At 45.2% G+C, this 20,000-nt stretch overlaps 3 protein-coding genes and 1 pseudogene across 5 annotated transcripts in view; all 4 read left to right on the forward strand.

The window, feature by feature from the left end:
• LOC131444215 (olfactory receptor 6N2-like) overlaps positions 1-2,286 on the forward strand; it is a 2,751-nt pseudogene extending 465 nt beyond the window's left edge.
• A 7,781-nt stretch (positions 2,287-10,067) lies between these two features.
• LOC131444217 (olfactory receptor 11A1-like) lies at positions 10,068-11,187 on the forward strand. The gene has a single exon (XM_058614452.1). It carries the CDS (start codon positions 10,121-10,123, stop codon positions 11,045-11,047), a length of 927 nt encoding a protein of 308 aa, XP_058470435.1. The 5' UTR covers positions 10,068-10,120; the 3' UTR covers positions 11,048-11,187.
• A 1,029-nt stretch (positions 11,188-12,216) lies between these two features.
• Positions 12,217-16,679, forward strand: LOC131475263 (uncharacterized). The gene is made up of 8 exons (XM_058653240.1): positions 12,217-12,471; positions 12,566-12,687; positions 13,175-13,252; positions 15,179-15,262; positions 15,331-15,414; positions 15,491-15,627; positions 16,163-16,416; positions 16,510-16,679. Exons 1-8 carry the CDS (start codon positions 12,450-12,452, stop codon positions 16,677-16,679), a joined length of 951 nt encoding a protein of 316 aa, XP_058509223.1. The 5' UTR covers positions 12,217-12,449.
• LOC131444174 (transmembrane protein 237A-like) overlaps positions 15,634-20,000 on the forward strand; it is a 9,312-nt gene continuing 4,945 nt past the window's right edge. For 2 of the 3 annotated variants that reach the window (XM_058614371.1, XM_058614386.1), the window contains exons 1-5: positions 15,634-15,761; positions 15,880-17,259; positions 17,730-17,807; positions 18,813-18,950; positions 19,052-19,157. In XM_058614371.1, the coding sequence (XP_058470354.1) occupies positions 17,738-17,807; positions 18,813-18,950; positions 19,052-19,157 (314 nt within the window). In that variant the 5' untranslated portion in view covers positions 15,634-15,761; positions 15,880-17,259; positions 17,730-17,737. The remainder of the gene's footprint in view (positions 15,762-15,879; positions 17,260-17,729; positions 17,808-18,812; positions 18,951-19,051; positions 19,158-20,000) is intronic. The other variant, XM_058614379.1, reaches the window with a different exon arrangement.

The raw sequence follows: 20,000 nt of genomic DNA on the forward strand, positions 1-20,000 counted from the left end.
CCAGCTCCGCCCCACAACATCTACAACCCCAATGAATTCTGGGTGAATTTGATCCTTTCCTGAGGCTTTGCCACTGCACAGGTGTTTGACTTCCACACCACAGATAAGAATCCACACCTTCATGCTCTGACTTGGTGCGATTGAGGAGATCCTTCAAGTTTTCCTTCCACCACAGGACTCAGTTCCTCAGTCAGCAGATCACCAGCCGCTCTGTAAACAGTGTGAACTGGGACTGACTGAAGGCCTCGCTCCATAGCCTCAGAATTTAAGCCTCAGTTGCATCTTCTTCAGCTGGATTGCTCCCTTCAACTCTGGTATCCACCAGGACGTTCTGGGATGACCATCAGGACGTTCTGGGATGACCACCAGGACGTTCTGGGATGACCACCAGGACGTTCTGGGATGACCACCAGGACGTTCTGGGATGACCATCAGGACGTTCTGGGATGACCACCAGGACTTTCTGGGATGACCACCATGACTAGTCTCAGCAGCCTATCGACCAAAGCTCTGGACAGCTGCCCACCCCTAGCATGTGATTGAATCAGGTTTAGGTCTCCCGGGCAGATCCAGTGTCCACCTGCCACCTGATCTGACTCAGCAGCAGGTGGTGATCAGTTGACATCTTTGCTTCTCTCAGTTTATAAAACAAATGAAGGACATAAAGTGGATTATGGATCTGTAACTGAGGACGTCCTGGACTTCCTTATCTTCAAGGTCTTCATGGTTTAGTTGTTGACAAACTAGAACTCACACACAAGTCAGACCATACTGATCTGGTTCAGATCGGGCAGACCATCACCAGTAAGTCTCTGTGGACTCTGGTGTGGGAGAGTGAGTGGATTACAAACGTCAGTCTCACAGTGAGATAAAAACGTGATCGTGTGATTCAGAGATTGTAGAAACTTAAACTGACACAAGTCTTTTGTTCAGTGGTTGAAATCTGTTTTTCTTTGTGCTTATGTGGCGGCCATGTTTTTACTGACAGTTAGCCTCTGTACAGACTTTTGTGCTAACTGTGTGTTAGCACAAAAACTTCAAATGTCCCTTGATGAAAACCTCTGGGGTTTCGTGGACTTGTTTCCATGTGAGTGGACTTTAATGAGATCTGTGGAGGCTAGAACAGTCTGATAAAAGTCAGAACCTCAGGTGTGTGAGGGTGAGTCAGGTGTGTGAGGGGGACTCAGGTGGTGAGGGTGAGTCAGTCAGGTGTAAGCTGATGGAGGATGAAGTGAACTTCACATTTATAACCTTTGCAGGACACGTGGACGTGCAGACGTACAGACATGTTTACTTTGTCGTCATGTTCACTCTCTATATTCTCATCGTCTGCTCTAACGTCACCATCGTGTGTCTCATTGTGATTCACAAAGACCTTCACAAGCCCATGTACGTGTTCATCGCAGCGCTGTTGATCAACTCCGTTCTCTACAGCTCTGCCGTTCACCCCAAGCTGCTGATGGACTTCCTGTCTGAGCGACAGATCACCACGTTCACACCGTGTGTCCTTCAATCGCTTCATATTACACTTTAGCCACGTCAGAGTTCCTGCTGCTGTCGGCCATGGCCTACGACCGGTACGTGTCCATCTGTAGACCTCTGCACTACCAGACCCTCATGAGCAGGTCCACAGTGACGCTCTTCCTGGTGTGTGCGTGGCTCGTACCTGCGTGTGAACTCAGTGTTTCGGTCGTGATGTATATGAACGTAAAGATTTGTCACTTCACTTTAAAAGGCGTCTTCTGTAACACTCTGATTTACACGCTGCAGTGTGTGAGCTCTGTCGCTCTGTCTGTGTACGGCGTGGTGATTTTAGTCAACCTCGTCCTCTTCCCCACACTCTTCATCCTCTTCACGTACACCAGGATCCTGCTCATCTCCTACAGGAGCTCCACGACAGTCTGGACTAAAGCGGCACAGACCTGTTTGCCTCACCTGCTGGTGTTAATCAACCTCACTTGCTTCATCATGTTTGACGTCATCGTCGTTCGAATGGGAGCAGATTTACCAAAAGTGGTGAGTTTGACGTTAACGTTGTACATGACGGTTTATCATCCTCTGCTCAACCCGTTCATCTACGGACTGAAGATGAAGGAGATCTCCAAACACCTCAGACACCTGTTCTCTCAGCTCACGTCGTGTTAATGTGATCACATGTTGTGTTGTTGTTGTGTTGCAGTAAATGTACAGACTCACAAACACCTCAGACACCTGTTCTCTCAGCTCACGTCGTGTTAATGTGATCACATGTTGTGTTGTTGTTGTGTTGCAGTAAATGTACAGACTCACAAATACCTCAGACACCTGTTCTCTCAGCTCACGTTACGTTAATGTGATCACATGTTGTGTTGTTGTTGTGTTACAGTAAATGTACAGACTCACAAACACCTCAGACACCTGTTCTCTCAGCTCACGTCGTGTTAATGTGATCACATGTTGTGTTGTTGTTGTGTTACAGTAAATGTACAGACTCACAAACACCTCAGACACCTGTTCTCTCAGCTCACGTCGTGTTAATGTGATCACATGTTGTGTTGTTGTTGTGTTACAGTAAATGTACAGACTCACAAACACCTCAGACACCTGTTCTCTCAGCTCACGTCACGTTAATGTGATCACATGTTGTGTTGTTGTTGTGTTACAGTAAATGTACAGACTCTGACATTAAACCCTGCTTCACTCAACTCATCACAGCTGTGTGTTCTGTTATATAATATAGTCAATAAATGTGAGGAAATATGTAGATGAGATTGCTAATGACACTCTAAAAATGCAGATTTTATAACATAAACTATACACATGTACACACACATGCATTAAACTCCCCTATTTTAATTATAACGCATTTATTACCAGGGTTTCTCAACCGTGGTCCTGGAGAACCACTGTCCTCCAACACACATGATATATATCTGTATATATGTATATGTATACACATATATATATATATATGTAGTGTTTATATATACCGTATCTACACATATAAATATAAACACTACATATATATACATAGATTTTTATTTGGCACATGTGGATATACAAGTACACCCCCAGTGAAATGACTTTGCAACTGTGCAGCAATAAAATAAAATAAAAAAAATAAAAATTCCAGTTAGCTATATTCTATTATATATGAGTGACACATGGTTTAGTGTCATTGTTTCTATGTGTCAATCACTGAAGAGGTGACCCAGTTACACACACACACACACACACACACACACACACAGACTAACATTTAATCTTACTCAAACATCTGTCATCATCAAACACAAGGCATCAGTGGAGAGAAGAAGAAATCTGTGACAGAACCAGAACCAGAACCAGACTCACAGATGTGCAGCATCTGCCTCGACCGGTTGGGGTGAAAGCAGGAGAAAATCAAAGTGACTTCATTCTACTAAACTGTTAAATGATGTTGTTGTGTTGCCTTCAGGGACACAATCGTGAGCCCTTTCAAGGGTATAGATCTGGTCTGGTGTTCTGCAGCCAGGACTTTATCGGGTGGAGTCTCCTCTCCAGCACCTTGGTATAGTAGTGTAGTGTGATCCCGCTGAAGATGAAATGAACCATCTCATACATTTTTTTTTTCAAACATATATTTATTGGGTTGTTTTTTGTTGTTTTTTTCTTACAGCATAGATAAACAAAACAGACAGCATGCACAAACAGAACAATCACACAAACGCATCCACCCCCCACCCCCCACCCCACCTTCCCACAACAAAAGGATCATACCAGTTATATTAAAACATGAGATGAAAATTTGTGACAAATTCTGCATCCATATACACATATTATACAGCAGAATACTGAAATTACACAAGTGCATATAAGTATGCATTTACACAATAATAATGAACAAAAATGAAAAATAAACAATAATAAATAAAGACACAGCCACAATAACAATCAAATCAGGTCCTCACTCCCTCTATCAATCCGTATACTTCCATTTTCCAGGAAATTATAAAAAATCTTCCAAATACTCCAAAACCTATCGATCTTGTTTTTTATGATGTAACTTATCTTTTCTAGTGCCAAATAGGAAGTCACTCCGTTTAACCATTCAGAAATGCCACAGACAGTTGGCTTTTTCCATGACCTAGCAATGCACCCTTTAGCCTCCAAAAGGCACATACCAATTAAAGATTTTTTATCATTAGTTATCACGAAATTGTCAGGGTAAATATTTAGGATACACAGCTTAGGATCAGTAAGAAGAATTGAAGAATTGTATTTTATTAATCCCCTTAGGGAAAGTATTCCTCTGCATTTGACCCATCCTAGAATTAGGAGCAGTGGGCTGCCACACTGAGTAGCGCCCGGGGAGCATTGGGAGTCGGGTACCTTGCTCAGGGGTACCCCAGCCCTTTTTGGCCGGGTGGGGATTTTGGCCACTAAAGGTAGGCATCACTTTTCCAATAATACGGCCAATAATGTTCAGTACCCCTCTCCAGAAGCGTGCAACCTGTGGACAGCCCCACATACAATGAAATAACGACCCTTTCTGATGGCTACATTTAGTGCATGTGTCGGGAATATTGGGATTAAAATGGTGCAGCATGACAGGAGTAATATATTGTCTAGTCAGCCATTTATATTGTAACAATATAGAATGTGTGTTTATAGATTGTGTTTTTACCAAAGAGCAGGCTTCTGACCATTCTTCCTCTGATACCCTTTCACCTAGATCCATATTCCAGGCCCATAAAATATTATTTGAAGACTCCTTAGATCCGTCCACAAACAGATTATAAAGCACAGACACCTGTCCCCTGTCTCTTAAATATTTTAAAGTGATGTCTTCTAAAGTAGACAAGGGCGGGAGCGCTAGGCTGTTGCATTGCTTCGATAGAACATCATTTCTGACTTGAAGATATTTAAAGGAAATGTTTTGTAGGAATGTCATATTTGAATTTAAGTTCTTCAAATGACATAAATTCTTTACCATTATACAAATCAGATATTTTAGCTAGACCTTTGGAGGACCAGAGTTTAAAACCCGGGTCTGCCCTGCCTGGGAGAAAATCATCATTACCAAATATGGGTGAGAATTGGGAAAACCGTTTTGTCATACCCCAGTAAGCATTGGCATTATGCCAAATCCGTATCGTATTTTTCAAGAAAGTATTTTTGGTATTTTTCAGAAGCTTCTTTGTATCTGCCCAATACATGTACAAATGCAATGGTATAGTGATATTCTGGGATTCCATCGCAACCCAGGCTGGAGGGTGGTCATTGACAAAATAAAACAAACCGGCTCTAATTTGCGCTGCCCAAAAGTACCATAAGAAATTCGGAAATTGCAGTCCACCTCTGTCATATGGTAAATACAACAAGGAAAGTCTAAGTGTAGGCCGTTGGTTATTCCAGATGAAGTTTGTGAACGTTTTGTTAAGCAACTTAAAGAAGGAAGGAGCTGGGGAGAGTGGAATTGACTGGAAGAGGTATAAAAATTTACTTAGAATTGACATTTTTAGGATATTAATGCGTCCAATTAAGGATATGGGTAATTTGGTCCATCTATTTATCAATTGTGTGACATTATCCACAAGGGGGTCATAATTAGCTGAAATAATTTGGTCAATAGTAGGGGTAATTTGGACACCTAAATAAGTAAATCCCTGTTTTAACACAGTAAATGGTGTAGGGATCAGGGGACTGTTTCTCTCATTTTCTGTCAGAAACATTATCACTGATTTACTATTGTTTATTTTGTATCCTGAAAAGATACCAAATGTTCTCAGCAAATTCAGGAGATTAGGTAGGTTTTTCTCCAATCTGGAACAAAATAAAATGACGTCATCCGCGTACAATGAGATACGATGTTCTATGTTTCCGACTTTAATTCCTGTAATGCCAGCATGCCTGCGAATTGCCATGGCCAATGGCTCAATAGCCAGGACGAAGAGCAAGGGAGAGAGGGGGCAGCCCTGTCTTGTTCCTCGATTAAGCCTAAATGGCCTTGATACAAGACCATTAGTTAGTATTTCAGCTTGTGGGTTGGAGTACAAAAGCTGAACCCATCTGAGAAAATTTACACCAACACCAAATCTTTGCAAGACATCAAAAAGGTATTGCCACTCTATCCTATCGAAGGCCTTCTCTGCGTCCAGCGACAGAATAGAGTGGTCAGGGAGGCCAGAATTTTTAAACAAAATATTAAGTAAACCTTCTCGTATTGTACAAATCCACTCTGATCCAAATGGACCATTTGAGGTAGGACTCGTTCCAACCTCCTTGCCAGCACTTTGCATAAAATCTTAAGGTCATTATTTAGAAGAGAAATCGGTCTGTAGGACCCACACTGGGTTGGTGTCTTTCCAGGCTTCAGCAACAATGAAATTATTGCTGTGTTTAGAGAAGGAGGGAGGGATCCATTATCAAATGATTCCTTGTACATATTAATTTTAATTTAATTCAATTCAATTTTATTAGTATAGCGCCAAATCATAACATACATTATCTCAAGGCACTGTACATAGACAACATCAAAGAGAGCAGAGAACCCCAACAGTTCACACAATGAGCAAACACTAGGCATCAGTGGAGAGAAAAAACTCCCTCTTAACAGAAGAAGAAATCTCTGACAGAACCAGGCTCAGAGATGTGCGGTCATCTGCCTCGACCGGTTGGGGTGAAAGGAAAATGGGGGACAGCGGAGAGGTGGGGGACAGAAAGGGGGGGAGAGAAAGGACAAGAGGGAGATGAGGTAGAGACAGAAGAGAGAGAGAGACCAGGAGCAGATACACAACAACTGTACTAGTTTTTCAGCATCCTGTAAAGACAGAATGTTTCTAATTTTCATAATGTTCCGCAGGTGGAAGAAGACTGTTCAGGAAATGAGTTTTATGTGTGAATCAAATGACATTTCCTGGTCAAAAGTAACTCCAAGGTTCCTCACAGTGGAACTGGAGGCCATGGTGATGTCATCTAAAGTGACAATGTGATCAGAAAGTTTTTCTCTGAGGTGTTTAGGGCAGAGTATAAAAGTTTAAAAGTAGAAAGTTACAGGTCATCCAGGACTTAATGTCTCTGAGACATTCCTGGAGTTGAACAACCTGATTTATTTCATCCGGCCTCATTGATAAATATAGCTGTGTGTCATCTGCATAACAATGAAAGTGTATGTTGTGCTTCCTAATAATGTTCCCTAGAGGAAGCATATATAAGGTAAAAAGTATAGGCCCAAGCACTGAGGAACTCCACAATTAACTTTAGTTTGTAGTGAGGCTTTATCATTAACATGAACAAACTGGAATCTATCAGATAAGTATGATTTTAAACCAGCAGAGGGCAGCACCTGTGATACCAAGGGTCTGCTCCAATCTCTGCAGTAGAATATTATGATCAATGGTGTCAAATGCAGCACTAAGATCTAACAGGACAAGTAAAGAGACTAGACCATTATCTGAAGCCAAGAGAAGATCATTACTAACTTTAACTAGTGCTGTTTCTGTGCTATGGTTTAATCTAAAACCTGACTGAAAATCTTCAAACAGGCCATTAATGCGCAAATATTCACATCATTGATTAGCAACTGCCTTTTCTAAGATTTTAGAAACAAAGGGGAGATTAGATATAGGTCGGTAGTTAGCTAAAATATCTGGGTCAAGGGTCGCTTTATGCGCCATGCAAGTAACTTACCCGCCCTCTCTCCCTGTTCATAATATGATTGTTTTAATCTCATCAAGCTTTTTGTCGCCTTATTTGTAGACACAACATCCTACTTTGCTTTCAGTTTGTTAAGTTCCACAATACGTAGGCGGTTGGGATTTACAAAAACTTCGACTTCAGTTTCTTTAATTGCTTTTTCAAGTTTCCCCATTTCCAATCGCTGAGATTTATATTTAAAGCTGGTAAAACTTATCATTTGCCCTCTCAGAAAGGCTTTGAATGCCTCCCACCTCACAGATGCAGTTGTATGGTTAGTATTGCTTTCAAAATATAAATCTATTTGTCTTCCAATATACTCTATAAAGCATGGGTCCCTAAGCCAGATTGATTGTAAGCGCCACCTGTGAGGGGGCGGTACAGTATTCGAAAATTTAATAAGAATCGAGGTTGGAGCGTGATCTGAGATTAGGATGCTATCATAACAACATTTTGAAATTTTTGTAATCAACTCCGCTGAGACCAGATAGTAGGTCTCTTCAGTCTGGCCGCTCTCATGATTCGTGTCTTGTCCGCGTAGTTCAGTAGTTTCATTATCACCACCCTGGGTCGTGCCGATCGCTGCGGTCCAGCTCCGTTAGCCATACTAGCCTCGTTAGCTCTACCGAGCCTGTGGGCTCGCTCGATTAGCAGGGGTCCAGGAAAATTATCGGCACCAAGCACCTTCGGCAGCCATCCCTCAAGAAACATGCACATGTCAGTCCCTTCCACACCTTCGGGAATGCCCACCAGGCGTAGGTTGGACCGTAGACTTCGGTTTTCGAGGTCGTCAATCTTGATCGCTAGCTCCTTAATAGTAACTTTCATGGCCATGTTGCCCGCTAGTAGTGACGCGATGTCATCATGGTTGGTGCTAATTCTGACCTCAGCTTCCGTTACACGGTCTGTAATCGCTTTCACGTCAGCTTTTAGCCCTTGCATCGCATTTAGGAGCCCGTTGAACCTCGACACAAAGTCATCCCTCAACGACTGAATTGCAGTCAGAATTTGGACAGAATCAGTTACGTTAGTCCCCAAGGCTACTTCGCCAGCGCTACCAGCTTCTTCATTAGCTTGTTTCGGAGGGTCCAGCGTGGAGTCAAACTTCAAAAGTTTTTGCGTCTGCTTGGGCGGTTTTGGTGCCATTGGAGCAGTCGTTGTATTAGTGAAACTGGAGGTACATGCATGAGTTAATTCAGACTGCTCAGCTGACTTTGAGCAAATTCACCGGAGGAGCTCCGAAACACGACCGCTCAGCACCGCACCATAAATGAGTCTGAACGATCTCATACCTGATCTTAAACATGAGGAGGTTCTGTCCCCAATGTCCACTCACTGCTTCAGAGGCATGTCAACCAGCTCCGCCCCACAACATCTACAACCCCAATGAATTCTGGGTGAATTTGATCCTTTCCTGAGGCTTTGCCACTGCACAGGTGTTTGACTTCCACACCACAGATAAGAATCCACACCTTCATGCTCTGACTTGGTGCGATTGAGGAGATCCTTCAAGTTTTCCTTCCACCACATGACTCAGTTCCTCAGTCAGCAGATCACCAGCCGCTCTGTAAACAGTGTGAACTGGGACTGACTGAAGGCCTCGCTCCATAGCCTCAGAATTTAAGCCTCAGTTGCATCTTCTTCAGCTTGATTGCTCCTTTCAACTCTGGTATCCACCAGGACGTTCTGGGATGACCACCAGGACGTTCTGGGATGACCACCATGACTAGCCTCAGCAGTCTATCGACCAAAGCTCTGGACAGCTGCCCACCCCTAGCATGTGATTGAATCAGGTTTAGGTCTCCCGGGCAGATCCAGTGTCCACCTGCCACCTGATCTGACTCAGCAGCAGGTGGTGATCAGTTGACATCTTTGCTTCTCTCAGTTTATAAAACAAATGAAGGACATAAAGTGGATTATGGATCTGTAACTGAGGACGTCCTGGACTTCCTTATCTTCAAGGTCTTCATGGCTTAGTTGTTGACAAACTAGAACTCACACACAAGTCAGACCATACTGATCTGGTTCAGATCGGGCAGACCATCACCAGAAAGTCTCTGTGGACTCTGGTGTGGGAGAGTGAGTGGATTACAAACGTCAGTCTCACAGTGAGATAAAAACGTGATCGTGTGATTCAGAGATTGTAGAAACTTAAACTGACACAAGTCTTTTGTTCAGTGGTTGAAATCTGTTTTTCTTTGTGCTTATGTGGCGGCCATGTTTTTACTGACAGTTAGCCTCTGTACAGACTTTTGTGCTAACTGTGTGTTAGCACAAAAACTTCAAATGTCCCTTGATGAAAACCTCTGGGGTTTCGTGGACTTGTTTCCATGTGAGTGGACTTTAATGAGATCTGTGGAGGCTAGAACGGTCTGATAAAAGTCAGAACCTCAGGTGTGTGAGGGTGAGTCAGGTGTGTGAGGGGGACTCAGGTGGTGAGGGTGAGTCAGTCAGGTGTAAGCTGATGGAGGATGAAGTGAACTTCACATTTATAACCTTTGCAGGACACGTGGACGTGCAGACGTACAGACATGTTTACTTTGTCGTCATGTTCACTCTCTATATTCTCATCGTCTGCTCTAACGTCACCATCGTGTGTCTCATTGTGATTCACAAAGACCTTCACAAGCCCATGTACGTGTTCATCGCAGCGCTGTTGATCAACTCCGTTCTCTACAGCTCTGCCGTTCACCCCAAGCTGCTGATGGACTTCCTGTCTGAGCGACAGATCACCACGTTCACACCGTGTGTCCTTCAAGCGTCTTCATATTACACTTTAGCCACGTCAGAGTTCCTGCTGCTGTCGGCCATGGCCTACGACCGGTACGTGTCCATCTGTAGACCTCTGCACTACCAGACCCTCATGAGCAGGTCCACAGTGACGCTCTTCCTGGTGTGTGCGTGGCTAATACCTGCGTGTGAACTCAGTGTTTTGGTTGTGATGTATATGAACGTAAAGATGTGTCACTTCACTTTAAAAGGCGTCTTCTGTAACACTCTGATTTACACGCTGCAGTGTGTGAGCTCTGTCGCTCTGTCTGTGTACGGCGTGGTGATTTTAGTCAACCTCGTCCTCTTCCCCACACTCTTCATCCTCTTCACGTACACCAGGATCCTGCTCATCTCCTACAGGAGCTCCACGACAGTCCGGACTAAAGCGGCACAGACCTGTTTGCCTCACCTGCTGGTGTTAATCAACCTCACCTGCTTCATCATGTTTGACGTCATCGTCGTTCGAATGGGAGCAGATTTACCAAAAGTGGTGAGTTTGACGTTAACGTTGTACATGACGGTTTATCATCCTCTGCTCAACCCGTTCATCTACGGACTGAAGATGAAGGAGATCTCCAAACAACTCAGACACCTGTTCTCTCAGCTCACGTCGTGTTAATGTGATCACATGTTGTGTTGTTGTTGTGTTACAGTAAATGTACAGACTCACAAACACCTCAGACACCTGTTCTCTCAGCTCACGTCACGTTAATGTGATCACATGTTGTGTTGTTGTTGTGTTACAGTAAATGTACAGACTCTGACATTAAACCCTGCTTCACTCAACTCATCACAGCTGTGTGTTCTGTTATATAATATAGTCAATAAATGTGAGGAAATATGTAGATGAGATTGCTAATGACACTCTAAAAATGCAGATTTTATAACATAAACTATACACATGTACACACACATGCATTAAACTCCCTTATTTTAATTATAACGCATTTATTACCAGGGTTTCTCAACCGTGGTCCTGGAGAACCACTGTCCTCCAACACACATGATATATATCTGTATATATATATATGTATATGTATATATATATATATATGTAGTGTTTATATATACCGTATCTACACATATAAATATAAACACTACATATATATACATAGATTTTATTTGCCACATGTGGATATACAAGTACACCCCCAGTGAAATGACTTTGCAACTGTGCAGCAATAAAATAAAATAAAAATAAATTCCAGTTAGCTATATTCTATTATATATATACTGTATATGTACATATATGAAGGTGGCCTCCCCCCGCTGACCTGTCGTCCTGGCGCCCCCTTGTCATCGATGTGTCGAGTTGTGTGGAACACTGATTGTGTTTGGTCCCACATTCACTGCATGTGTTCGTCTCTATAGAGCTACTATATGAGTGACACGTGGTTTAGTGTCATTGTTTCTATGTGTCAATCACTGAAGAGGTGACCCAGTTACACACACACACACTAACATTTAATCTTACTCAAACATCTGTCATCATCAGCTGTGGGTGTGTGTGTGTGTGTGTGTGTGTGTGGCTAAAAGCAACAAACAGTGAAGATTTGTGATTTACTGTGAGTGAGAGGGTGAGGATGACGAGCTGAGGACGAGCTGAAGACGAGCTGAGGACGAGCTGAGGGCGAGTCGAGGATGAGCTGAGGACGACGAGCTGAGGAGGACGAGCTGAGGATGACGAGCTGAAGACGAGCTGAGGACGAGTCGAGGACGAGCTGAGGACGACGAGCTGAGGACGAGCTGAGGACGACGAGCTGAGGAGGACGAGCTGAGGATGACGAGCTGAAGACGAGCTGAAGACGAGCTGAGGACGAGCTGAGGATGAGCTGAAGACGAGCTGAAGACAAGCAGCTAACAATGCTAACATGCTCAAGTTTGTATTGGACAAAGTGACAAACATTGGCCTGAAGGTGGCGCCACATCAGAACATCAGAGTGGTTGTGATTCATGCTGAGGGAACATGAACACATGAACAAGTGTTACCAGCAGGGGGTGCTGTTTTATTATTCATTGACATGAGACAAGACATGGAGGACGGTGAGACACACACACACACACACTGACAATTAGGTTTTTACATGAGATTTAATTGAAATGAAAAATGTGTGTGTGTGTGTGTGTGTGTGTGCAGGTCTCACTGATCTGCTCTCCAGTGTCCTCGATGACCTACGTGATGATGTCATCAAAAACATCAGTGGAGCTCAGCCGTTACATCAGCTGCTCAGGTCACCGTGGCTTCACGCCATGATGAAGGTACGACTGTCATCACTGTCAGGGAAGGGAAGGGAAGGTAAAGTAAGGTAAGGTAAGGGAAGGGAAGGGAAGGGAAGGGAAGGTAAAGTAAGGTAAGGGAAGGGAAGGGAAGGGAAGGGAAGGTAAAGTAAGGTAAGGTAAGGGAAGGGAAGGGAAGGGAAGGTAAAGTAAGGTAAGGTAAGGTAAGGTAAGGGAAGGTAAAGTAAGGGAAGGGAAGGTAAGGTAAGGGAAGGGAAGGAAAGGGAAGGTAAAGTAAGGTAAGGGAAGGTAAGGTAAGGTAAGGGAAGGAAAGGGAAGGTAAAGTAAGGTAAGGGAAGGTAAGGTAAGGGAAGGGAAGGAAAGGGAAGGTAAAGTAAGGTAAGGGAAGGTAAGGTAAGGTAAGGTAAGGTAAGGTAAGGTAAGGTAAGGTCATTTTAAACTGGAAACATTATAGAAGTGTACAGCACTGATGTGTCGTCATCTGTAACATAAACATGTTTCTCTCCAGGTTTATGAACGTCTGTTACACTTCCAGCAGCTGATGCCCCGCCCACTCCTGCTGTATGCCTCACAACTCTCACACGAGGTACACACACACACACACACACACACACATTACATTACATGTCATTTAGCAGGTGCTTTTATCCAAAGCGACTTACATAAGTGCATTTAAACATTTGGGTACAAATAAGATCTAGAAGTAAGTAAGAGCTTCAAGTAAGCCAAACTATGAAGTGCTAGCCATAAGTGCGATATATAAGTTTGGGAGCGAGGACAGTGAACAGTCTCGAGTTCTGTAAATGCCTCTGCGATCCTCTCAGTGAGGGGGCGGCGAGCCGGTTTGCCGATGCAGAGCGGAGTGGGCGGGCTGGGGCGTAGGTTTTGATCATGTCCTGGATGTAGGCTGGACCAGATCCGTTTGTAGCATGGAACGCAAGCACTAGAGTCTTGAAGCGGATGCGAGCAGCTACAGGAAGCCAGTGAAGGGAGCGGAGGAGCGGTGTAGTGTGGGAGAATTTTGGTAAGTTGAAGACCAGTCGAGCTGCTGCATTCTGGATGAGTTGCAGAGGTCGTATGGCACATGCAGGGTGACCAGCCAGGAGGGAGGTGCAGTAGTCCAAGCGTGAGATGACAAGAGCCTGGACCAGAACCTGTGCCACCTTCTGGGTTAGAAGAGGCCGTATCCTTCTGATGTTGTGCAACATGTATCTGCAAGATCGAGCTGTTGCAGCAATGTTGGCAGTGAGGGAGAGATGGTCATCAAGTGTCACACCCAGGTTCCTTGCGGTATGAGACGGAGTTACCACAGAGTTGTCGAGGGTGATGGTTAGGTCTGTGGTGGGAGAGCCCTTTCCTGGGAGAAAAAGAATCTCAGTCTAGTTGAGATTGAGTTTCAGGTGATGGTCAGACATCCACTGAGAGATGTCGGTCAGACAGGCGGAGATCCGTTCTGCTACATTTGTGTCGGAGCTGGGAAAAGAGAGGATGAGTTGGGTGTTGTCGGCATAGCTGTGATAGGAAAAACCATGAGAGAGAATAACAGAACCAAGAGAGTTGGTGTATAGAGAGAAGAGGAGAGGGCCCAAGACAGAACCCTGAGGGACCCCAGTAGCTAGAGGACAGGGTTCTGACACGGATCCTCTCCAGGTTACTCTGTATGTTCAGTTTTGACGATAGGACGAGATTAGGGTAAGTGCAGAGCCTGAGACACCTAGTTCTTGAAGGGAGGAAATGAGGATCTGGTGGTTAACTGTGTCAAATGCTGCAGAGAGGTCCAAGAGGATGAGCACAGAGGAGAGAGAGGCAGCCCTGGCAGTGTGGAGTTGCTCAGTGACAGCAAGAAGTGCAGTTTCGGTCGAGTGACCTGCTTTAAAACCAGACTGAAGAGGATCAAGAAGGTTGTTCCGGTGAAGGTAGGAGGAGAGTTGATTAAAGATAGCACGCTCCAGAGTTTTGGAGAGAAAAGGAAGAAGAGAGACAGGTCTGTAGTTATTTACTTCAGACGGGTCAAGGGTGGGTTTTTTAAGGAGGGGGGTCACTCTGGCCTCTTTAAGAGAGTCCGGAAAAAAGCAACCAGATGATAGTGATGTGTTAATGAGGTGGGTGAGGAAAGGAAGAAGATCACAAGCAATTGACTGAAGAAGGTGAGAAGGGATAGGGTCAAGGGGGCAGGAGGTGGGGCGGGCAGAGGTTATTAGGGAAAGAACTTGATCATGCGATAGAGGGGTGAAAGAGGATAGAGAAGGAGCTGAATGTGTGGTTGGTAGAGTGGTGAGATCAGGAGGTGGGGTTGAGAAAGAAGAGCGAATGTCATCTACTTTTTTTGTGAAGTAGTTGACAAAGTGAATTGGTAGAAGGGAGGAGGGAGGAGGGGGAGTGGGGGGTCAAGGAGATTAGAGAAGATCGAGAAAAGTTTTTTGGGATTAGAGAAAGAGGATTGACACACACACACACACACACACACACACACACACACACACACTCACTCATCATGTAACTTTGTCTCCAGATCATCACTGTGATACAAAACAGTCCCCGCCCATCAGCTGACACCAGAGAGCTGCTCCGCCTCCTCAACTCACCACATATACAGGTCTGTCCCCATCTGTCTCACATGTCCTCACCTGTCTCAGATGTCCTCACCTGTCTCACCTGTCTCAGGCTGTGCTGTGGTCACATGACAGTGTGTGTCAGTCAGACGATGGACTCGTGTCTCCGTGTCTTCCTGATGAGGACAAACCTCAGGTGAGACATCAGGGACAATCTTTTTATTCTGATTTTTAAACCATGAAAATCCACATTCTCATATTTCGTCGTTCAGATCGCGAGCGAGCGCAGAGCGGGTGCAGGGGGCGGAGTCTCGGTGGGCGACACCCGTCGTCTCACGCTGGATCGTCTTGTCCCTGCCGGGAGGGCGTGGTCAGGGAAGGAGCTCAGATTGACAGAGAGTGAAGTCAGGTTACTGCCCCTCCCCAGAGCAGACAGACCACGCCCCTTCCTTCCTTGCTACCAGTCAACAGGAAGCTGCTGTGCAGAGAGGAGAGAGATCAACCAATCAGCTCCCTCCATCTTCAGTCCCACATCACATGACGGTAAGAGGAGGAGCTTCATGTTTGGTTTGATTTTGTTTGGTGTCATAAAAAGTATTTCAAAGAATAAAATCAGTTTTTCTCTCTGGTTTGATTGTGTGTCGTTTACTTTTGTCTGGAGAGGGTGGAGCTGCAGGACACACTGAGGACTACGCTCGTCCTCCGGCTCCTGTCCCAGCTCTCAGCATCAGTCTGCCCAACTCACCTGTCTCATACAACCGTCCGAGGACCGTCCCCACACCCGGCAGGACCAACCGTCTCCGTGGTCTTCATGGTGTCAACACGCGACCACACAAAGACCACACAGAACCTGACACTGCTCCTCCTCCTCCTCCTCCTCCTCCTCCTCCTCCTCCTGCTCGTCGCACTGTAAAACTGATACGGACCCAACATCGACAACCGAGACCCCGGCGGCGTCCTGAGCCTGAGGAGCTAGTGGAGCAGAGCCGTGTGGACGAGCTCAGGTCCACGGTCCAGACTGTGGCCGTCAGGATGGAGAAGACGTCTCACAGCGTGGAGGACAGCGTCCAGGCTCTCAACCTTCTGACAGACGTGCTGGACAAACTGCAGGGACATGTCACGGCCGGCAGACGCTTGTCACCTCCTCCACGAGTCCCCTCAGTGTCTCCAAAACTTCCCACGCCTGATCCACGGCACCGTCCCTCATCATCATCATCATCATCTTCTTCTTCTTCTTCGTCTTCTTCTCAATCCTCCTCGTCTTCATCCTCATCTGTCACTTCCTGTGCAGAGGGTTCTCTGGTGGCGGTTAGCGCCCCCCACAGGCCGAGTGGTAGAAACGCACAGATGAGGCTCAACAACGGGTCGGTTGCTAGGATTTCTCTGGATGAAGAGCAGGAAGATCACGACACGGGCTGTCTGAGGTCCAAGACGAGGAAGACGAGGAAGATGAGATCGTAAACTGGCAGTGAGGCCCCGCCTCTCAGATGATTGACACAGTGGGCGTGGTTAAGCAGCACCTGTGTGGGCGTGGTCAGAACTTAATCCAGAGCCAAGAAAAAAACTGTCCAGACAAATATTTGTTGATGTTTGGTTGCAGTTGTGTTGCAGTAACCATGGAAACCACAGAATAACAGACATTCACCATGTCATCATTCACTGCTTCACTGCTTGTTTGTTTGTTTGTTGTTGTTAGTGTCAGTAATGTTGACCTGCTGTAGGGGGCGCAATACCACAGGAATTGTGTGTGTGTGTGTGTGTGTGTGTGTGTGTGAGATAATCTGATCTCAGACCATCTGACTGAGGGATTACTGGTGACATCACAGTTGAGGGACCAATCACAGAGCAGCTGTCAGGATCAGTCCACTTAAATCTTCTGCCGACGATGAAGATGATGAAGCTCAGTGTGTGTGAGTGTGTGTGTGTGTGTGTGTTTCACACTCACTCTTCTGTTTGAGTTTCAGGTGAAAAGTTTTAATTTTAACTCATCGAACTGGGATTAACCAGAAATTACAGAGAGAAGAAGAAGAGACACACACAGGTGATTCACACACACACACGCACACTCACACACACACACACACACACACACACTGCTGCTTCCATCACTAAATTCAAATGTCTAATTTTGTCTCTTCAGTGTTCAGATTAACCTCAGTGACACAGAGTGACCACACGAGGCAGCAGAGGAGCAGCAGCTAAAATCACTGATTTTCTCTCTGAGCGTTGGTGTGTGTGTGTGTGTGTGTGTGTGTGTGTGAGTGTGTGTGTGTGTGAGTGTGTGTGTGTGTGTGTGTGTGTGTGAGTGAGTGTGTGTCTGAGTGAGTGTGAGTGTGAGTGTGCGTGTGCATGTGTGTGTGTGTGGGAGAGTGAGGTCGATTTGATCAGGTATAAAAACATGAACTCTCCCTTTAACATCACCTGTCCTCAAACTCACTCACTTTAATCCATTGTGTGTTTGCCCCCTGTTTAAACACTGACCTAAATTATGGTCTGTCTGATCCAGCAGAGACGTTACCATGCCAACTGTCAAGAGCAAGAAGAAGAAGACGAAGAAGGAGACGAACGACGTGGAGGAGCAGGGAGAAGGTCAGCAGGTCTACACACACACTTCTGTTCTGTTGTGTGGAGTTGTGTTGAGTTTTGTTGTGTTGTGTTGTGTTGAGTTGAGTTGAGTTGAGTTGAGTTGAGTTGTGTTGAGTTGTGTTGATTTGTGTTGTGTTGTGTTGAGTTGTGTTGTGTTGTGTTGCCTTGTGTTGAGTTGAGATGAGTTGAGTTGTGTTGAGTTGTGTTGTGTTGTGTTGTGTTGTGTTGTGTTTTGTTGAGTTGTGTTGTGTTGTGTTGTGTTGCCTTGTGTTGAGTTGAGATGAGTTGAGTTGTGTTGAGTTGTGTTGTGTTGTGTTGAGTTGAGTTGTGTTTTGTTGAGTTGTGTTGCCTTGTGTTGAGTTGAGATGAGTTGTGTTGAGTTGTGTTGTGTTGTGTTGTGTTGTGTTGTATTGAGTTGAGTTGTGTTGTGTTGTGTTGCCTTGTGTTGAGTTGAGATGAGTTGTGTTGAGTTGTGTTTTGTTGAGTTGTGTTGTGTTGCCTTGTGTTGAGTTGAGATGAGTTGTGTTGAGTTGTGTTGTGTTGTATTGAGTTGAGTTGTGTTGTGTTGTGTTGATTTGTGTTGTGTTGTGTTGTGTTGTGTTGTGTTGCCTTGTCTTGAGTTGAGATGAGTTGAGTTGTGTTGAGTTGTGTTGTGTTGTGTTGTGTTGAGTTGTGTTGTGTTGAGTTGAGTTGTGTTTTGTTGAGTTGTGTTGTGTTGCCTTGTGTTGTGTTGTGTTGTGTTGTGTTGTGTTGAGTTGTGTTGTGTTGTGTTGTGTTGAGTTGTGTTGAGTTGTGTTGAGTTGTGTTGCCTTGTGTTGAGATGAGTTGTGTTGAGTTGTGTTGTGTTGTATTGAGTTGAGTTGTGTTGTGTTGAGTTGTGTTGTGTTGCCTTGTGTTGAGTTGAGATGAGTTGTGTTGAGTTGTGTTGTATTGAGTTGAGTTGTGTTGTGTTGTGTTGAGTTGTGTTGTGTTGAGTTGTGTTGTATTGAGTTGTGTTGTGTTGTGCAGTGCGTGTGGAGATGGAGGTGAAGGAGGTGAAGGAGGGAAATATCCCGAGTGGCTCTGACAGCAGAGATCATGTGACTCCAGAGCCGCAGGACTCAGTTCCACAGAAGAGGAAGAAAAAGAAGAGGGCGCCCACTGCTGGTAGGAAATCAAAGCTTCTGGAGCCTCCTACTGGTGACATGAGGGAATGACCAGAAGACAGTGACTGTGTTTCACCTGTGTTGTTTGTCACATGACATCAGACCAGGAAGTGGAACACGCTGACGTTTCTAACGGCGACACGGCCGAGTGTGTGTTGGACGGAGAGGACAAGACTGTGGCTGTGACAAGGAGGACAAAGAGGAAGAGGTGAGGACAGACATGAGACACAATACACCTAAGACATGAGTCACCAGAGACATGAGACATGAGTCACCAGAGACATGAGACACCTGAGATATGAGGCATGAGACACCAGAGACATAAGACACCTGAGATATGAGACACCCACCAGAGGTATGAGACACGAGAGGTATGAGACACCTGAGACATGAGACAACTGAGACCTAAGACATGAGGCACAAGACACCTCAGACATGAGACACCTGAGATATGAGGCATGAGACACCAGAGACCTGAGGCATGGGACACCAGATACATGAGACATGAGACACCTGAGATATGAGGCATGAGTCACCTGAGATATGAGGCACCTGAGACATGAGACACCAGAGACATGAGACAGCTAAGACATGAGGCATGAGACATCAGAGACATGAGACAGCTAAGACATGAGACACCTGAAACATGAGACACCAGAGACATGAGGCATGAGACACGAGAGACATGAGACACGCAAGACATGAGACACCTGAGATATGAGACATGAAACATGAAGCACCTGAGACATGAGGCATGAGACACCTGAGATATGAGACACCTGAGACAAGAGGCACCTGAGATATGAGACACCTGAGACATGAGGCATGAGACACCAGAGACATGAAACACCTGAGATATGAGGCATGAGACACCAGAGACATGAGACACCTGAGATATGAGACACCAGAGGCATGATACACCAGAGGCATGAGACACGAGAGACATGAGATACCAGAGACACCAGAGACATGAGGCATGAGACACCAGAGACACCTGAGATATGAGGCATGAGACACCAGAGACATGAGACATCTGAGATATGAGGCATGT

This window comes from Solea solea, chromosome 2 (genome assembly GCF_958295425.1).
Source record: "Solea solea chromosome 2, fSolSol10.1, whole genome shotgun sequence".
NCBI classification, from domain to species: Eukaryota; Metazoa; Chordata; class Actinopteri; order Pleuronectiformes; family Soleidae; genus Solea; species Solea solea.

Coding starts and splice junctions, on each gene's coding strand:
- LOC131444217 (XM_058614452.1), top strand. CDS start 10,121: ATGGAGGATGAAGTGAACTTCACATTTATAACCTTTGCAGGACACGTG.
- LOC131475263 (XM_058653240.1), top strand. CDS start 12,450: ATGAGACAAGACATGGAGGACG. Junction 12,688..13,174: donor GGCTTCACGCCATGATGAAG/GTACGACTGTCA, acceptor GTTTCTCTCCAG/GTTTATGAACGTCTGTTACA. Junction 15,415..15,490: donor CTGATGAGGACAAACCTCAG/GTGAGACATCAG, acceptor TTCGTCGTTCAG/ATCGCGAGCGAGCGCAGAGC.